Source organism: Magallana gigas, chromosome 8 (genome assembly GCF_963853765.1).
Source record: "Magallana gigas chromosome 8, xbMagGiga1.1, whole genome shotgun sequence".
In the NCBI taxonomy this organism is placed as follows: domain Eukaryota; kingdom Metazoa; phylum Mollusca; class Bivalvia; order Ostreida; family Ostreidae; genus Magallana; species Magallana gigas.
The window spans coordinates 38467153-38487444 of NC_088860.1; the positions used below are offsets into that span (position 1 = coordinate 38467153).

General features: G+C 35.2%; 2 protein-coding genes across 2 annotated transcripts; both read left to right on the forward strand.

The window, feature by feature from the left end:
• Nucleotides 1-7651: 7651 nt before the first annotated feature.
• Nucleotides 7652-12613, forward strand: LOC136270994 (uncharacterized). Its single transcript, XM_066070049.1, has one exon. The coding sequence runs from the start codon at nt 7652-7654 to the stop codon at nt 12611-12613; it is 4962 nt and encodes a 1653-aa protein (XP_065926121.1).
• A 4548-nt stretch (nt 12614-17161) lies between these two features.
• Nucleotides 17162-19400, forward strand: LOC117690182 (E3 ubiquitin-protein ligase TRIM71). Its single transcript, XM_034473602.2, has 2 exons — nt 17162-17280; nt 17536-19400. Exon 2 carries the CDS (start codon nt 17576-17578, stop codon nt 19229-19231), a length of 1656 nt encoding a protein of 551 aa, XP_034329493.2. The 5' UTR covers nt 17162-17280; nt 17536-17575; the 3' UTR covers nt 19232-19400.
• Nucleotides 19401-20292: the final 892 nt, after the last annotated feature.

Here is a 20292-nt window from a genome sequence, read left to right on the forward strand (position 1 = left end):
TCATGAACTGTGAAAAAAGTGTTTTTAAAAAAAATAAAAAATAAAAGATAAAATCTGCCCACCTGACCAATATTTTTTGCAAATCAGGATGAGTATCTTAATATTCGTTTTATGTGACCTAACATCATTTGATGAATGATTATTGTCAACACATTAATTACAAGGGTAGACAGTACCTTAAATTTCAAGGTTGCCTGCAGGGCTACCAAATTTTATTTTTTACTAGCCCTGTCCATGAATGAGTAACCCAGCAGTCAAAGGCTAATGGTCGGGTCCCAGAGCGACGGGGTGTACGTACAGGGGGGGGGGGGGGGGCACCCCTGGAAAATTTTGAAAATAAACATGCCAAATCCTTCATTCTGGCTTTATTTTTTTTTTTTTATTTTTTTTTTTATCAAAATTGTATAACTTTATCAATAAAAATAAGATGATTTTTTGTTCGTTAATGGAAGAAACCAGTTTTTTATAGGCAATTAAGTAAGCTTATATTTTTTTACATTTAAAAAAATACTGGTACCAAGATTTCTATCATGTGAATCCATCTATTGTTCCCGAATAAGGAGATTCTAGAGATAAAACCCATGATAATATCAAATCTTTATTGAAATATTGACATCGGTTAACCATCAGTGATATTCTTGATCTGCCAAGTAATTCCATATTTTTCCCAGATCAGTCATATGTACATTAGTGCAGTGCTTGCATTGTCTGTTTATTCATTATTATTTCAAACACTTTGATAATCAAGATTTTTGATAAGTGGGAGCAAAACAATGTCAAATTTAGTAGAGAGACCGTGTAATAATGCACCGATGATTCAAAATCACAGTAGTGAATATTTGGAATTTAAATATTACATTTTAAAAATATAAACACATTGCTTTGAGTGATATTATGGTATTTAGAATTTCAGTAGCCCAGCAGGACAACCTTTATGACTTGTTTGGTAGCCCGACCACAAGCTTCAGTTGTCCCGGGCTAGTTGGCTACCGTCTGTGTCAAACCCTAGAGTATATACTTGTCTTCTATAAACTTTCCTGTCAATTTGATTTTGCTGTTTATATACCAAATTAACGTGGATGTAATTATTTGACTTTATACTCGGACATTATAATTGAAAAATGAATACTGAATTCTACATAATGGCCGATGTTTAAAGGAAATGGGTTCGAATAACAATAAATATATTCTCTGAAAGTATGATATACATTTGTATTATACATTATTCTATATTATTCAAAATTGTATCTTATGAATAGATATAATAGTGTATGATATTATATGATATGATATTATATCATTTGACATAGGAAGATGTATGATATTGTATCATTTGATATGCTGCTTTGGATCAAATTATATTACACCTTATGAAACAATATAATATATAAATGATACAATATAAAATAATATCACACTATATAATACCATATCATTCAATATGAAATTTGATATGTACCGGTAATGTATAGTATGATACTATATTGAATCATAAAATGTAATAATGTATTGATATGTGATATTATACAATTATGGACGTTATTGTAGGTTGATATATGGTTATAAGGACCCATGTCAAGTGATATTGACCAAAGACACAGAAAGTGATATTGATGAACCTTTCAAATTCATTATCCATTTTTAGCTCACCTGAGCTGAAAGCTCAAGTTAGCTTTTCTGATAACTTTTTGTCGGGAGTACGTCTGTACGTCCGTCTGTCTGTCTAAACTTTTTACATTTTCGACTTCTTCTCCCAAACCACTTGGCCAATTTCAACCAAACTTGGCATAAAGCATCATTGGCTAAAGGGGATTCAAGTTTGTTGAAATGAAGGGCCACACTCTTTTTGAAGAAGAGATAATTAGGATTTATTGAAAATTTGCTGACATTTGTCAATAATCTTCTTCTCAAAAACATTTGGCCAGGAAAGCTGAAACTTATGTGGAAGCATCATCAGATAGTGTAGATTCATGTTTGTTCAAATCATGGTCCCTGGGGGTAAAGTGTGGCCACTCTGGGGGGTTGAAGTTTTACATAGAATATACAGGGTAAATCTTTAAAAATCCTCTTCTCGAATACCATTCGGCCAGGAAAGCCGAAACTTATGTAGAAGCATCCTCAGATTGTGTAGATTCAAGTTTGTTCAAATCATGGTCCCCGAGGGTGAGGGGGGGTCACAATGGGGTTGGGGTCGAAGTTTTACATAGAATTAATGTTTGAAATCTTCTTCTTAGAAACTAATAGGCCAGGAAAGCTGAAACTTGTGTGGAAGCATCCTTATACATGTATAATATATATATATATATATATATATATATATATATATATATATATATATATATATATATATATATATATATATATATATAAAAATTTGTGAAAATCAACCCTGGGGGTAGGATGAGGCCACAATGGGGTGGGGGGAAGTGAACTTTGACGTACAATTATAAAGTGTAAATCTTTAAAAATCATCACATCAAAAACTAATCAGGCAGGAAAGTCAAAACTTGTTTGGAAGTATCCTCAGGTAGGATAGATTCAAGTTGTTCAAATCATGAACCCCTGGGTAGAATGGAGTCACAACATCGGGGGGGGGGGGGGGGGGGGGGGGGCTAAAAAAATACATAGGAATATAGATAGAAAATTTTTAAAAATATCTTTTCCAAAAACCACTTGCTTAGAAAAGCTGTAAGTTTACTGAAAGCAACCTCAGATAATGTAGATTTAAATTCTTTCAAATCAAAATCTTGAGTAGGGTGGGGCTACATTGGGATTCTAATTTTACAATTGTTTGATGCTTGATTTAGGTTTATATCCCATATATAAGCAATTGTTTAAGATCTTTTGAAATCTGCAATGCTCAACAGGTGATATAAATATAAAATCATCCAATTAGAAAAGGGACTTGATTATAAACATAAGAATATCCAGGGTAAAAAAAATGGACTTTTATTTATACATGTAAACTACATTGTCCAGATAGTTTCCATATGATTCTGTTAAGCTGATTTTATCATACCTATTGTTGCTCAGGTGAGCGATGTGGCCCATCGGCCTCTTGTTTTGTCAAACCTCACTACTGTATCCAATTTTTCATCAAATATCATTAACAATGATTTTCATTTAAGGTAGTCCATCCATAACTTAGGTGAATTTAACAATTTTTATTGATCTATACTACATCAAAATCATATTTTAAAGCTATTATGAGGCTGATATAGACCAAGCTTGGGTTTATGTATGTAGTCAATTAAATGAACTTTGTGCACTTAAAAGTTTTTTAAAGAGTTGTCTGCCCTTAAGGAAAATTGAAAAAATCATTTTCTGAAAATATGTAAATATGTAGTCAATTAAATGAACTTTGTGCACTTAAAAGTTTTTTAAAGAGTTGTCTGCCCTTAAGGAAAATTGAAAAAATCATTTTCTGAAAATATGTAAATATGTATGATAAACTATGAATCATTTTAGCATATTCGAATATGGAGAAAGCCTTTGCAAATTTTTACCAAGAGAAATGGGAGAAAATTACTTGTACTAAAGAAATATATTTAAAAATGCATTTTCCCCATAAATTTAATGTTAACTTCAGCATATGATAAATTTATTAAAATTATTTTTTTAAAAAGATTTCAAAGGTGAAACTTTATTGTTTAATAAACTCCTTAAAATCACACTAAGATCAAACTTGCGATCTATTAGATATGAAATATGATAGATATGACTCTTTGTAATCTGTGATTACTTTTTTTTTTATGCTAGTAGATGGAGATTTTTTTTGTAAATGCCGGTAGTCCTTTAAAAAATTTAGTTGCCCTCTTTCAGTTTGTTAACATTAAAAGCATTAGAGAGAGAAACTGCCAGTCTTTACGACTCAATATGCATAATAAAGCATCAAAAGGCTCAACTTTCAGTACTATATGTCAAGATCTAGTAAATGATTCCAGAGTGTCTTTTTGCTGCTAAAATTGTTTGATGTCATAATTAATTAGATGAATCTTTTTCCTGTATTTTACAGCTTTAAAGGAATTAGGTAGAAAATGACACAAATTCTTTACATTCTATCTTAAATCATGAGGATAGTAGCCCTGATACCTATGCTGCTAGAAGTGTTTGATGTCATAATTGATAAGATGATTATTTCTTCTGTATTTTACAGCATTAAAGGAATTAGGTAGAAAATGACACAAATTCCTTACATTCTATCTTAAATCATTAGGATAGTAGCCCGGATACCTTTAATCAATTTGACATCATTTTAAAGAGGATGTCAAAATCTGGTTTTATGCTATTTTTGGAGAGATTTTAATCATTCTAGATATATTTCAAAAGTCAAAAATGGACAAAACTCTGAAATGTGTCAGTTATCAATTGCTTCATATTTCATAGGAAACAACAGTTTAAAGCTGAAATTTGTTGCGTCGGACACACCCTATCAAACAAACCAATTGGTAGAAACATCATTGGAAGAATTTATATCTTGATTTTCATAAACTTGTAGGCACCTTTCATTTACTAGATTTGACCTTAAATACTTTGGTTGATATTTGGAATATATTCTGTAATGATTTCAATGCCCAAAAGAATGCAAAGAGAATTTACTAGAGTTAACTAATTCCCAACTTTTTTTGTCTCTGTTTTTTAGATGCCAAAGAGAAAGAGAAAGGCCATGACTGAGAGAGTCAGACGCCTCAATAACAGGCAGAGAATGAGAGATGCTAGGCAACAGCAGCCAATCCCTTCTGGCGATTTGGGAGAACAGCCTCTCCAAAATTCTGCAACGTCTCTCGAAGCAGTAGAAGGAACTGCCATAGCTCCCCTCGGTAATCTTCCGAGGAAGGTTTCCATGGGGTTTCCTCTGAAGGAAGAAAAACCCCTGGCCAGGATGCAGGCCTCTCTTTGTGAGAAAATGCATCCAAATGCCCTGAGTTCTGCATCTTCTCAGGGAAGTCGTCTGTGTGCCCAAAGCGGTGGCATGGCACCGTCCCCTGACTCCCCACCGTGGGTTTGTACCTCACCGAGGGTACCTGAGCCGGACACCGTGCACGTGTCTGGCTCAGCAGGTCAGGCGCAGCTGGATATGTCATCCTCCTTAAGTGGGGATGAGTCCAGCAGGATATCAATTGATGCACCCAGAAACTTGACGAGAACTAAAAAGTATTCTGAAAGGAAATATGATAATACTGTATATATGAGAAATGATGATGATGATGATGATGATGATCATGGAACGAATGACAATAGAACCTCAAGAACAAATATGGTATGTTTTTCAGTTCAAGGGTCTTATCATCAAGCTGACATTATTTTTGGTGAGAATGCAGGAACACAATGTGTTGCAAACTGTCTTGCTGCAGTAGCATTTCAAAGGATTAAGGATGCTAGTTTATGGGAAAGAGGAGACATGAACACTGTTTTGTGCACAGGAAATGAGTTATATACTTACTTACAGCAAAGCTCAACAATTGTAAGTAGATACCTTCTGGTAAATGAATTGCCAGAGTTTTTTGAATGTTACAGTCAGACATTTGAGTTCAAAGCAAATGAATCATTACCTAGTCTGATTAATCTATCTAGTGTTGAACCTGAATACGATGATTTCAATGCTTATTCCCTTTTAGAGGCGCTTCAGATTGCTCTTGCAGACACAGATGGATGCTTTGTTTGCTTTGGTGGAAATACTTTCTTGATAGGGAAGAGTATGACGGCATATTTTACGTTTGATTCCCATTCTAGATCTAAAAAGGGGTTTTTGAGTGAAAGTGGAAAGAGTACACGAATGCTGTACAAGACGATCTTTGATTTATTGAATCATATTGTGACTTTAGCCAAGTCTATGGGTTATTCTGAAACTGTACAATGTGAAATTACTGGAGTGCACTGCTCAGTAAAACAATTTCAGATTAGAGAAATGCCTGTTCAAATGCAACAAAGCAGAGAGTCTGTAAGTTTTAAAGAAAATGAAAATGCTACAGAAGTGCAGGTTGGAGAAAATGAAAATGCCACATCAAAAAGACATGATGACATAGAGTATGTGTGCAGTGAAAACAACGGTTTTAATTTTTACCCTTTGTCAAATGTGAAGAAACAGCAGTTGTGCAATTCTTTAGGAATTTTTTGTTCATTTCTTGAAAATTCAAAAGACATGGCGAATAAGGTAGTAAACATGGACAAGCCAGTTCTTATGAGAGACATAGATCACGATGGAAATTGTTTTTTTAAGGCAATTTCATTTAGTTTGACCCAGGCACAAGATTATCATGAAGTAATTCGTTCAGCGGTTTGCGATCATTTAATTCAAAACCAGTTGCGTTTTAAACATTTTTTAAGATGTGAAGAAGACTGTGTTGAGAACCACATATCAAACACTAGAATGAATGAAAATGGAACATGGGCAACTGAAATAGAAATTCTTGGACTTTCTCATTTGCTAAATACCGATATATATACATATTCAGACAATCGGTGGATTCTTTTCTCTGGGCGAATGGTAGATCCAGATTTAGATATTGATCAATCAGGGTCAATTTATTTGCATCACAAAGACCAGACTCATTATGAAGTTGTTACAATGGTGTCGAGTAGGTCTACTAATTTACAGCAGCAATCTTTGGCACATAATGTTGAGGGCATTATTAAATATGATAAAAGATTAAACAATCGAGAAAGAATGAGAGAAAAACGCAACATAGTCTTTAAAGGGCAAAGTGAAGATTCAATAAAAGAAGTCGTGAAACTCAGGAAATCAAAACGTTTGCTTGAGAAGAAAACAAGGTACATGAATGATGAGGCATTTAGGTCAAAGACTAAGGAAACCAGTAGAGAAAAGTATCGGAGTGACAAAAATTATAGGGACAATTTAAAAGATAAAAGCGTGCAAAATTATGCACTGGATGTTGAACATAGAATAACCATGAAGCAGAAAAGCATTGAAAAGTACATGACAAACGAGTCGCATAGAGAAGACGTGAAAAGCAGAAGCAAAATTAAGTACGTAACAAATATCATACACAAAGAGAAAGTTAAAAGAAGAAGTACAGAAAAGTACAAATCAGATGATACGCATAGACAAAATGTCAAGAAAAGAAGTACAGAAAAGTACAAATCAGATGATACGCATAGACAAAATGTCAAAAAAAGAAGTACAGAAAAGTACAAATCAGATGATGCGTATAGAGAAAATGTCAAGAATAGAAGTACAGAAAAGTACAAATTAGATCATGCGCATAGACAAAATGTCAAGAAAAGAAGTACAGAAAAGTACAAATTAGATGAAGACCACAGAGAAAAAGTTAAACTTGCAAGCAAAGCGAGTTACCATTCGAGTTCGGAAGCTAAAAGATTAAAAAAAGACACCATTTCAAAGAATAGACAAGAACGGATGGAAAAGCTGAAAGTTGAAGGCGAAGTAGTGAATTCGTTTAAAAATATCGTCAAGCAAGGGCCAGAGTATACATGTTGTTGTTGTCATCGTTTGATGTTTGAAAATCAAGTTCGTGGATGTACACCCGAAATGTATACAGTAGACCAGAAGGCAAAAAATGTTGCAGATAAGTGTATAGATGACAAATATGTTCACCAGTGTGGCATGTCGTGTACAGATTATTGCCCGAAATCTTCATTGTGGGTGTGTTTTACATGTCACAGAAAAATCATGAGTGGAAAAATCCCACAAGAGGCTGCAATTAATAAAATGTCACTCGAGGACATTCCATCAGAGCTTAGTGATTTGAATTCCTTAGAGCAACACCTCATTGCTTTACACATTCCTTTCATGAAAGTCATGTCGCTTCCACAAGGTGGTCAAAGAAATGTGCACGGACCTGTTGTGTGCGTTCCGTCAAATATTAAGAAAACGACGAGTTTGCCACTGAACGTTGATGACAATCTTTTACTAAGGGTGAAACTCAAACGCAAGCTATCATACAAAGGCTATTTTGAATACCAGTTTGTAAGTCCACAACACATTAAGGCTGCTCTTGCATTTTTGAAACAAAACAATAAATGGTACAAAGACGTTTCTATTAACAGTAACTGGATTGACAGAGACGATCATTGTTTGCTGACTGATAGTATTGAAACATGTGAAAGCAACGAGGAAAGTCTAGAAATGGAGGGAAATCACAACCAGGATGTCGCAACTGACACATGTTTACAACCTGTGGACATCGCGCAAGAAGTGCTTGATCATTACTTTGATGATGTTTATAATATTGCGCCAGGTGAAGGACAAAACCCAGTTAGGATGTTACAGGAAGAAGGAAATGAAGCAAAGTCTTTCCCACATTTATTTCCGTCTGGCAGATTCTCATGGAATGAAGAGAGAGATGAAAGGATAACACTTTCTAGATATTTCAACAACAGACTTATGAATACAGACAATAGATTCGCAAAGGATTCGAATTACATATTTTTTGCGCAATTTATGTCAGAATTGAAACAAGTGATTGAAAAAACACAGATTTCAATACGGAAGTCTTTGTCCAAAACTAATGATGGAAAATTGGTGACATCAGACATGCTACAAGACCCAAATCTGCTATCTAAACTTCTCAGAAATGACGAAGCTTTGCGATTCATGCAACCAATAAGAGGAACACCTGCATATTGGTCAACAACACAGAAAGATCTATTTGCAATGCTGCGACAATTAGGAATACCTACATGGTTTTGTTCTTTTTCTGCTGCTGAATTCAGATGGAATGATATTGTGGGTTGTATTTTGCATCATGAGGATGACAATAGAAGTCCATCTGATTTAGACTGGTCAGAAAAAAGTGAAATTCTTAGAAGAAATCCAGTCACTGTTGCTAGAATGTTTGAACACAGGTTTCATTTATTTCAAAGGGAGGTCATTTTGTCACCAGCTAATCCCATAGGAAATGTCGTGGATTATTTTGTTCGAGTTGAATTCCAACAAAGAGGTTCCCCACATATGCATTGCTTATATTGGGTTGAAGACGCGCCAAAATTAGGGGAAGATAGTGAAGAACGGGTATGTGAGTTCATCGACAAGTATGTGACATGTTCCTTACCACCAGAAGATGCTGAGCAAGAACTAAGACAGACTGTGTTAAGTGTTCAACAACACAGCAAGAATCACTCTAAATCATGTAGAAAAAAGGGAACAGAGTGCAGGTTTAACTTCCCAAGACCACCATCAGAAAGAACTTTTATAGCTGAAAGATGTGAGGAAGAAGCAGAATGTCTACACACCAGTGTGCAAATGAATACAGCTGAAGCCAAGGATATTTTACTTATGGTGTGGAATAAAGTTCTTGAAGATAGTAGTGCATCTCAAACAACTGAGGAGATATTTACTGATTTATCTTTGTCGCAAGAAGAGTATGAAATCGCCCATCAAGCACTAACATCAAGAACAACAACTATTCTGAAAAGAGACCCAGAGGAAATGTGGACAAATCAGTACAACGAATGTCTCCTGAAGTGCTGGGATGCCAACATGGACATTCAGTATGTTCTTGATCCATTTAGTTGCATTGTGTACATTATTTCGTATATCTCAAAATCAGAACGAGAAATGGGCATGCTATTAAAACAAACGAGAATTGAAGCTACTGAAGGAAATCTCAGTGCAAAGCAAACAATTAAGAAAATAGGATCAGCTTATTTAAACCACAGAGAAGTCAGTGCACAAGAGGCTGTGTACAGAGTATGCAACTTAAAAATGAAAGAGTGCTCAAGGAAAGTAGTGTTTATTCCTGTTGGGGATAATCCAACACGCTTAAGCAAACCTCTTTCACAGCTGAAAAGAACATCAAAGTCAGACGACAATGAAAGCTATGATGATGATGAAGACATTTGGATGACCAATATTGTAGAAAGATATGAAAATCGCCCACAGACTGACTATTTCAATCATATGTGTCTTGCAGAGTTCTGCTCCTTGTTCAGGGTACTTGCAAAATCTCAAATTCCACAAGTTGAAAAGGAAGGAGTATATGAATTACAAAATGGAAAAGGTTACATACAGAAAAGAACAAGAGGTAAACCAGCGGTCATAAGATACCCAAGGTTCAATGCTGAAAGTGCCCCAGAAAAGTATTTTCAATCAATACTTCAGCTGTTTCTGCCTTACATAAGCCAAATTCAACTGAAACCACAAGGTTTTGATCTGTATGAGTCATTTTATAGCAATGGATTTGTCAGAATGGGTAGCGGTTTACAAGCAGTAAAGGATGTGGTTAATGACAATCAGAATCAGTTTTCGAAAGACGAGAAAGCAATTGAAAATGCTGAAGAAATGTTTGAAATGATTGGCGAACCTGAAGATGCATGGGCAAGTCTTTGTCCCGAAAGTGAAATGAACAGAGAAGAGTGTTTAATTCAGAAATCAAAATTAGAAACAGAAGACATTACGACTAAGGAAGTAACTAAAGAAGTTGAAAGTGAAGATCTTTCAGACTTTGTATATCACATCAGGGAAGCTTCAAATTCAAGACAAGAAATGCTACCTATACTGCAAAGCTTAAATGAAAAACAAAAAGAAGTCTTTTATTCAGTGCGCGAATGGTGTCTGGAGAAAATATCTCAGAGAAAACCAGAACCATTTCATATTTTTATAACAGGTGGAGCAGGAACAGGGAAAAGTCACTTGATTAAAGCGATCCATTATGAAGCTTCAAGGCTTCTTGGAAAAACATTGCCCATACCAAACGCCTTATCAGTTCTTCTAACTGCTTTCACAGGAACAGCTGCTTTTAACATCGGAGGAAGCACAATTCACCATGTTTTTTCGTTGACAAAAGCACTACCTATTCCATATGAACCCTTGAAGGAACAAACTTTAAATTCAATAAGGTCCAAATTAGAGAATGTGCAAATCTTGATCATAGACGAAGTATCTATGGTGTTTAAACGTCTGATGTATTACATACATGAACGACTTGTCCAAATTAAAAAATGCAAGCAACTATTTGGTGGGATTTCTGTCATTGCTGTAGGAGATTTCTATCAGCTTCCCCCTGTAAAGCAGCGAAAAGACGAGAGATTGTATCAGGTAAATGAAACATACCCTATTGACTACTGGTTAGACTTCTTCAAAATCATTGAGCTAGACGAAATAATGCGCCAGAGAGACGACATTGAATTTGCTGCCGTTCTGAATTCTTTGCGTGTTAGAACAATTGAAGAGCAAATATCGAATGAAGATTTGATTGTTCTGAGAGACTGCATCAGACAAGGTCCAGATGACGTGTTGCACGTTTATTCTACAAACGCAGAAGTAAACGATTTCAATCTCGAAAAGTTGCAAACGTGCTGTGAAGATTTGATAGAGGTAGATGCAGAGGACTATCAGAAAGACAAGACAACAGGAAGGTTGAAATTACGTGATAAACCATTGATCACTATCAAAACAGATGGACTGTCATCTTCATTGCTTTTAGCTGTAAATGCAAGAGTTATGCTCACAAGAAATGTAAATGTGGAGGATGGACTTGTTAATGGTGCAATGGGTTATATATCGCACTTTGAGTTTGGAAGCGATCATCACAGAAAACACATTCAAGGAGTTGGAGTAATATTTGACAGTAAAGAAATCGGTAAATTGCATGGAAGCATTACCTCGCACGGAAATCAGATTGTGATTCAAAGAATTCAGGAAGATGTCAAGGACAAGAATACCAAAAATATAGTTCGACACCAGTTTCCCCTGAAACTGTCTTGGGCATGCACAGCACACAAAGTGCAAGGAATGACAACAGACAAAGTAGTGGTCAATTTGGATCGTACTTTTGCTGCTGGTCAGGCATATGTAGCCCTTAGTAGAGTGACTTCAAAGAATGGGTTATTCATAGAGACAGCAGATGAAGATAAACTTAAGAAAAAAATCTACGCTGATCCAGATGTTAAAGCATCATTGAGCACCATGCAAAGATTCATTCCAAGTGGAATAAGTGGAATTGGACAAATAAAGACTGAAGACTGTAAAACTATCCTTTTACTTAATGTACAAAGTCTCAGGGCTCATATACAGGACATCAAGTCAGACAACAGACTCAGGAAAGCAGACTTGATATGTTTAACGGAAACATGGCTGAGAGACCAGGAAGATTTGTCAGAATTTGAAATTCGAGGCTTTAATTTCTACAGCATTTCAAGAGGAGAGTGTTACGATGATTCATCAAACACGTTTCGTAAATTAAGCCAAGCCAGAGGCGGGGGAATAGGTGTGTTCCAAAGGAAAGAGGAAAATATAAGATGTCATCAACTTCCCCTGAAGAATATTGAGGGTATGGCCGTAGAGCTTGGCAGCGAGAACATTATGTTAATATTGATCTATCGACCTGGCAACATTAATGTTCGATTCTTCCTAGATACCCTTCAGAATGTTGTAAATGTTTTTCAAGAACGTGGATATCAGTGTGTTGTTGTTGGAGATTTCAACGAAGACGCCCGATCAACAGGACCAATTACAAGTACTCTTCAGTCGAAAGGGTTTGAACAAAGAGTTGATTTTTCCACAACTGAAGGAGGGACTATCCTAGATCACATTTACGTTACTGAAGGAATGTCCGTTAAGGTTGTGAAAGTTCCAGTCTATTTCAGTTATCATGATGCTATTAAGGTGTACTTTCAGTTATCACACCGGTAATCGACCAATCAAATGAACTGAATTTAGTTTCACATATCAGATCTCTTCAGAATTATTTTTTTAGCAAGATGTTTAAAAAAATCTTTCTCTCTTAGCTAATGCAATATACAACAAATAATATCTGTACCGAATATTTTATGAGCGTCACTAGCAAACAATGCTTGCAAGACATATGAATTTAATCAGCAAGGATGGCATAAAATAAGACACAAAGAGAAATATTTATTCCCGACTTTACATTTGCAACGTAACAAATATTCCACGTCTACACGAGTGCGATCATATATAAATGCAGGTGTTGCATAACCATTACGTGTTAAAAAAAGAAAAGAATTAAAAAAAAACAGAGAAAAACTTGCACTCATTTACAATGTACAATTAACACTCCCCCTTATAAGAAACTGCGTGATATTAAACGAACAATTATCTTTAAAAAACCCGATAATCATTGGTTAAAAAATCGTCAAAGAGACATACTCTCAACAAAACTTTTAAGTGTTCACCCAGAATAGTGTAAGGAAAGATCTTTTGAATTTCTACCACTTTTGTTATATATGTCTTAACAAAATATCAACTAATAAAAAGATTTATATTAAAACGTATGAAAATGTTGACTCGAAACTTGTACCCAATTTATTTAGGAGCCAACATTCTCGTAAACTCTGTTACAGAAAAAAACTTAAAAACGATACAGGTTTTGTAATGCACTAAGAAAAAAAGTTGTTGATTGTTACATTATCTATCAGTAAAAATCATACTAGTGTCACGCCCATTTATAACGTAATTAGGGGTTTTTAGGGGTCAAAGTACTTAAACTTTGGCGCAATATATCTAGAGAAGGAGGCATATTTTGTTAGGCATTGTAGAAGAGAAAATATTTGTAGTGATGATTCTAATCGATTCCATTAATCAAAACACCAATGTCTGTTAGTACTTAAACTTTGACAGAAAATAACTAGAGAAGTATGCATATTTTGTCAGACATCATAGAAGAGAAAATGTTTGAATAAATGATTTAAATTAATTCCACTTATCAAAACACGAATTTCTGTCCCCATTAAGGATCTAGAGGGCTGGCCCCTAAAATTATCAATTATTTGTATCTCAAATATGATCAACAATTTTATATTGGTGTAAGAACAAAAATTGATTGTATTCTTAAGACCTTTTCAAAGAAATCAAGAAAAAGGGGCTGGACCCTTTTTTTAGGGGCCAAGGCACTCGTTAACTATATTACAAATAACTTAAAAACGATAAAGATTTTGTAATGCATTATAGAAGCAAAGTTGTTGATCGTACCAATATTTATTTGAAAAAATCATTGCCACGCCCATTTATTACGTAATTAGGGATTTTTAGGGGCCAAAGTACTTAAACTTTGACGAAAAATAACTAGAGAAGTATACATATTTTGTTTAACATCAAAGAAAAGAAAATGTTTGATTAAATGATTTAAATTGATTCTACTTAGCAAAACACGAATTTCTGTCCCCATTAAGGGTCTAGAGGGCTGGCCCCTAAAATATTTAATCATTTGTATCTCAAAAGTGATCATCAATTTTAGATGGATGTAAAAACAAAAAATGTTAGTATTTATGAGACCTTTCGTATAAAATCAAGAAAAAAAGGCTGTCCCCTTAAATAAAGGGCCAATAGACTCATTAACTCTATTACTCATACGTTAAAAATGATCAAGATTTTGTAATGCATTATAGAAACAAAGTTGTTGATCGCAGCAATATCAGTTTGTAAAACTCATTTCCAAACCCATTGATGACGTATTTAGAGATTTTAGAGGACTAAAATCTTAAATCTTTAATGTGCTGTTTGTTAAAAAGCAAAACTCTTTGTTAAGCATTTTAAAGGATATTGACAATCGTATACATTATCTAAAAGGAAGTGGTTGAGGGAGAATTCTGAAATTTCATTGATATTTTAATCGAATCGTTTAAAAAATTGAACGGAAGACCTACTCGTTACTCGTAACGAGATCGTATCTAGTATTCTGTTTCTTTTTGTAAATCCTGCTTTTCTTATACTTTTGTATATAATTCTTCTGCACCTCATGTAACATTATATGTTATGAGTGAATTTAAATAAATGAACTTGAACTTGAACTTGTATCATATTGGAAAGATGTGCAAAAGAGGACGTATAAATTGCCCATTGTTTTCATGATCATTTCTAAGTGAAACACCTAGCTGTGGGTGTGAACCCTTTACACCTGCAGGGTGGTGTGTGTGTATATAACACCTGATTGAAGCCATTGGTTAATTAATGACACCAATCAGCTTCATTTCCTGTTTTTATAAGATCGACTGACAAAATTAATGTTGAATTTTTTTTTTTTTTAAAAGCTTATTTTTAAACTGTTTATTTGTGTCTTACCACATGTAAAATTATGTACTTTCATCAACACTTTGTGATGGATATTTACGAACTCACTTCGGGTAAGTTATCCCTTTAAATAATTACAAATAATATTACTTATTTTCTAACAAAATACTCGAAATTGAAAATAAAATACAAATGAAAAATATACCCCAGACCTTTTATGTTAGGCGGATCATTTCTTATACGGGTCGGACCCTTTTAGTGCAAAGGCGGACCTTAAATGTTAACATTAATGGACTGCCCCGGACCATTTTACTTGGCGGACCTTAAATTATACGACAACGGTCACACCCGCCGTGTGCTCTTTGTCGTAATCGGGAAAAAACGAAAAAGTCCTTAGACAATTAGTTGATTAATTATGGTCTAACAATTAGTATGAAAAACGTCAGTCAGCATGCGACCCAGTGGAAGATGGTTTTTTCTGATAAGGTCGTTCTATCGACCATAGAACTTACGAAAAGATGACTTCAAACGAGACTGTTGGTAGTCCTGTTTTATCAACTTGTTTGTCAGTAGCTTGCCTCGCCTTAGAAACTGTTCATACGAAGAGCATGTCTTTGCGTATCGAATTAAGTGAGAGACAAAAACATCATATGCAGGTGATGTAGCTGCAGGACTGTAGCTCCCGGTCTGAAAAAATTCGGATGGACGACCTGGGAGCTACAGTGCCTACCATAGGAAAAATCTGCAATTTACGGCGCACAAAAAATTGCGCTAGTTTTGGACTTATTAACCTTATTTTAACACAAATTCTGTAAAAAGAATTAGTACCATTAATTTCTTCAGCCAATTTACTACTGATATAGTCACTTTACTTGCCTCAGACTTTCTCTTAAAAATGATAACCGACCTCGGAAATTGAAGTATGTTAATTTACGTCGAGATCGAGAGTCGCCATTTTTAAATGTTAACAAACTTACACAACTTTAATTTACAGGGCTGCTGATGGTGTTTAAAAGAATATCAGAGGCAAGTGAAGTGACGATATCTGTAGTAAAATGTCCGAGGAATTTTTTTGGATCAAATATTTGTACAGAATATGATCGTAAATGAGATTAATCGGTCCAAAACTAGCGCATTTTTTTTGTGCGCCGTAAATTGCAGTTTTTTTACTATGGGAAGCACTGTAGCTCCCAGGTCGTCCATCCGAATTTTTTCAGACCGGGAGCTACAGTCCTGCAGCTACAGGTGATGAAGGTATATTGCTACATAAGAAAAATATAGAAAAATATATTGCTATAGAAAAATTGAAGTCATCGCGTTTATCATAAAGTGTTGTTGTTAGGTTACCATGCATCGATGTCCATTTTCAGTAAAATATCCAAATAAGGAACAGATAACGCAGACTCTGTGGTATCCTTTATTTCAAGTTCACTCACTGCGCTGGGATATATCGAGTGGACGTATTAGTATGGAAATAACAATTGTTAATTGATAATACGTCGTCGATATACCTGAATGTTCAGTTGAAGGACCATCGAGCGATTTATTATTTTCACGAACAAGTTTTTGAATAAATTCTGATTCATAAGCATACAAAAATAGATCTGCTAACAATGTGGCACAATTGGTACCCATGGGAATTCCAACAGATTTTTGGAAGACTTGATTTACAAAAACAACATAGACGTTGTCTATCAGAAACTCAAGCATCTTTTTAATGTCAAATTCAGAGTACTTGTGTGTGCAATCAGAATGTTTTTTATCAAAATATTTTTTTAGATTTCCAGTGACAAGGTAAGCATTTTTACGACTTCCAGATGTAATGTAAACAAACTATACACATTACATGTCATTGTACGGTGTATATCAGATGTAAACACGTTAAAATTGTGTGTGGATAATTTAATGTTTCACACATAAACTGACAGTGTCTACAAGATGTATTGTATTGTTTAATTAAAATTTGACAACAGCTGTACAGCTCATAGACATATACAATTAATACACACATGTTACAATACATATACTGGTCACTTGAAAAAGGCAAATTTATACATATAAAGGCAATCTTAAGTCTAAACCCAAATACTATCTTTTCAAACCAAACTGAATAACCTACATTTTAAAGCTGAATTGAATATACGTTCAGTAGTGATAAAGAATGTCAGCTATATTTAAACCTCCCAACAATGGGTGACCTCGATTCTACACCTGGCATTTAATTTGATCACGTCATTTGCAATGGTAGCAACCACCAGAGAAGAATAAACACCTGACGCCCGCCATGTTGGATTCCGAAGATTTGTAACTTACTAATGGAGTGGCGTTAGGTAAGTTTTATAATCCACCTTCTTACTGTGTTTTCTAAATAATCTAAAATCTTTGGACTAATGATTTTTATGCCTTATTGGTTCAATTCATAGTTTTTTTCAAAAAAGTAAAGAGGAAAACAAATTACATTGTATGACTACAACGAAAGTATAATGCGTGAAATGGAATTCCTACATATACATGTATAGAACTATAACTCAAAACAAGATAATACATGTATACATCATGAATGCATACTGAATTTTACTTCTCAGATTTAGTTCCACTATAGTTACAAGGGTTCTATCACTAACCATGGACCCCTGGTATAGTGCCCAAGATGTTGTACGCTGTACCCTGTGTGAGGACTCTGTGGCCCCCATGTACTGTGAAGTTTGTCACATACATCTGTGTAAAGACTGTGTAGAGAAACATCTCTCTGATTCCTCAAAAGTCCATAAAGTGGTGTCATTTAAACAATATCTAACCACTTTGAACAATCCTAAATGTAGCAAACATCCCACCAAACAATGTGAACTCCATTGTGAACAATGTAATATTCCTATTTGTGCAAAGTGTATTTCCTCTGGAAAACATTCAGGACATAAACAAGTTGACAATTTTCAAAGCTTTGAAGACAAAACAGAAATTTTACATAAAGATTTGCAAGAATTAAAAAAATCCATTTATCCTAAATACAAAGAGATTGCATCTAACATCCCAGTGCAGAAAGCTGATCTGAGTAAAAATTCCCGGAAATTGACAACAGCAATTGACAAACAAGGAGATGTCTGGCACAGAGAAATAGACACCATTATCACAAACCTGAAATCTAACGTGGAGGAAATGGAATCCAAACACCTGGTCATCCTTAATGAACAGGAAGATGAAATCACACACACCATTTCTGAAATCACACACAGTATTGCTAAATTAAAGAAATTACTGAACTCCCAAGGTGTCTGCCTTGTCCCTGAGTACAAATCCAGGATTGCTGAATTCAGAAGATTGCCTCCTAAACTCAAAGTGTCCTTACCAAACTTTAAACGTAAGAAAATCCACACAGATCAGCTGATCAAACAGTTTGGTTCTCTCTCAGCATTATCTTTTACAACAGAGGAACAAGTCTACCACATGCCACCCCAGGGAGCAGAGTCCTCTCCCCCAGACCGGTCACTGATGGATGAACCCCGGGTCATCACAGCTATAGACACATGGTATGGACTATATGGTGTGACGTGTCTAAATGATACAGCGATCTGGACGTGTGGTAATGACGACATGATTAACCTCTACAACCTCCACAACAAACTGATGGAGACCATCAAAACCAAGTCACAGTACGATCCACAGGACATAACAGTGACAAGGAGTGGGGATCTAGTTTATACTGATTACAGTGATAGAACTGTGAACATAGTGAATAATACACGTATACAGACAGTGATCAGATTACAGGGGTGGAGACCTCTCGGTGTCTGTGGTACCTCCTCTGATGATCTCCTGGTTGTCATGGTCAGTGGTGATGATAAACAAGCAAAAGTTGTGCGTTACTCTGGCTCCACGGAGAAACAAAGTATTCAGTACAACGACAATGGACAAGTTCTCTATTCATCTGGTGGATACATCAGTGAGAACAGGAACCTAGATATATGCGTGTCAGACCGTTACGCCCGTGCAGTAGTGGTGGTCAATCAGGCCGGGAAACTCCGGTTTACTTACACTGGTCCTCCCTCTACCACCAAGGGATCATTTATTCCACTCGGCATCACAACAGACAGCCAGGGTCGAATCCTGACAGCAGACTATAACAACCGTATCCACATCCTGGATCAGGACGGACAGTTCCTTCGCTACATTGACAACTGTCATTTAGACCGTCCATGGGCTTTATGTGTGGACACCAGAGACAACCTCTTTGTGGCTGAGGAGATCACGGGTAGAGTGAAGAAAATCCAATATTACATGTAAATCAATTAACTGCATAAATTATATGAATACAAAGCGTATAAGTATATATTACATACTGTGTGTAAATATAATGTAAGCAAACTATTAACATTACATCATATGGTGTGTATAGACAAACTTCCTTTTCTATTAGATGTATATAAAGTGACTGTTTTTACTGTGTCTATAATCTGTGTTCATTACATTAGTATTACAAATGTATGGACTGTATTTATACCCGCACTTTCTAAAGAAAGTTCGGGTATATTGTTGTTACCCTGTTCCGTCCGTCCGTCCGTCCGTCCGTCCGTCTGTCACGTTTTACTTTCTCAAACTGCTCTTACATCTTATAAACCAGCAAACTGAACTCTTGGAGTTTGATTTGGGGTGTCATGTTGTTTTGTAAAAAGGTTTCAAAAATTCTCTGGTAGTCCTGGGGGTCAAATAATTGGTAAAAAATGATGTTTTTTCACAAAAAACCTTCTTCCTCTTCTTCCTCCTACATTTTCAACAGTAGACAATTCACTTCTTGGAATATGTTTTAGAGTATCCTATAGATGCGCAATAAGGTTTCGGAATTTTCAATTTTGTCCTGGGGGTCATTTAATGGCTGAAAAATGACGTTTTTTAAACAAAAAAACTGGTTTTAAAAACGTCATTTTATTTTGGCAGTAGACAAATGATCTTCTAGAATATGCTTGGGGGTTTCATATTGAAGTGTGATCAGGTTCCAGAATTTTTTTTAATACAAGGATCAGTGGGCAACAAAAAATGATGTTTTTTGGCAAAAAAAAGTATGGTTCCCAGATAGAACTCCTCTTACAACTTTTGGAGTAGCCACGTTATCTCTTGGGATATATTTGGGGCTGTCCTATAGATGTGCAATAAGGTTTTAAAAATTTAAATTTTAAAGTCAAATAGTAGCAAAAAATTGACGTTTATCACTCCAAAAAAAAAACAACATAGATCCCAGAACTCCTCTTATGATTTAATGGATAGACACATCATATCTTGGGACATGATAGGGATTGTTATATAGATGTGTAGTAAGGTTTTAAAAATTCAAATTTTGTCCAGGGAGT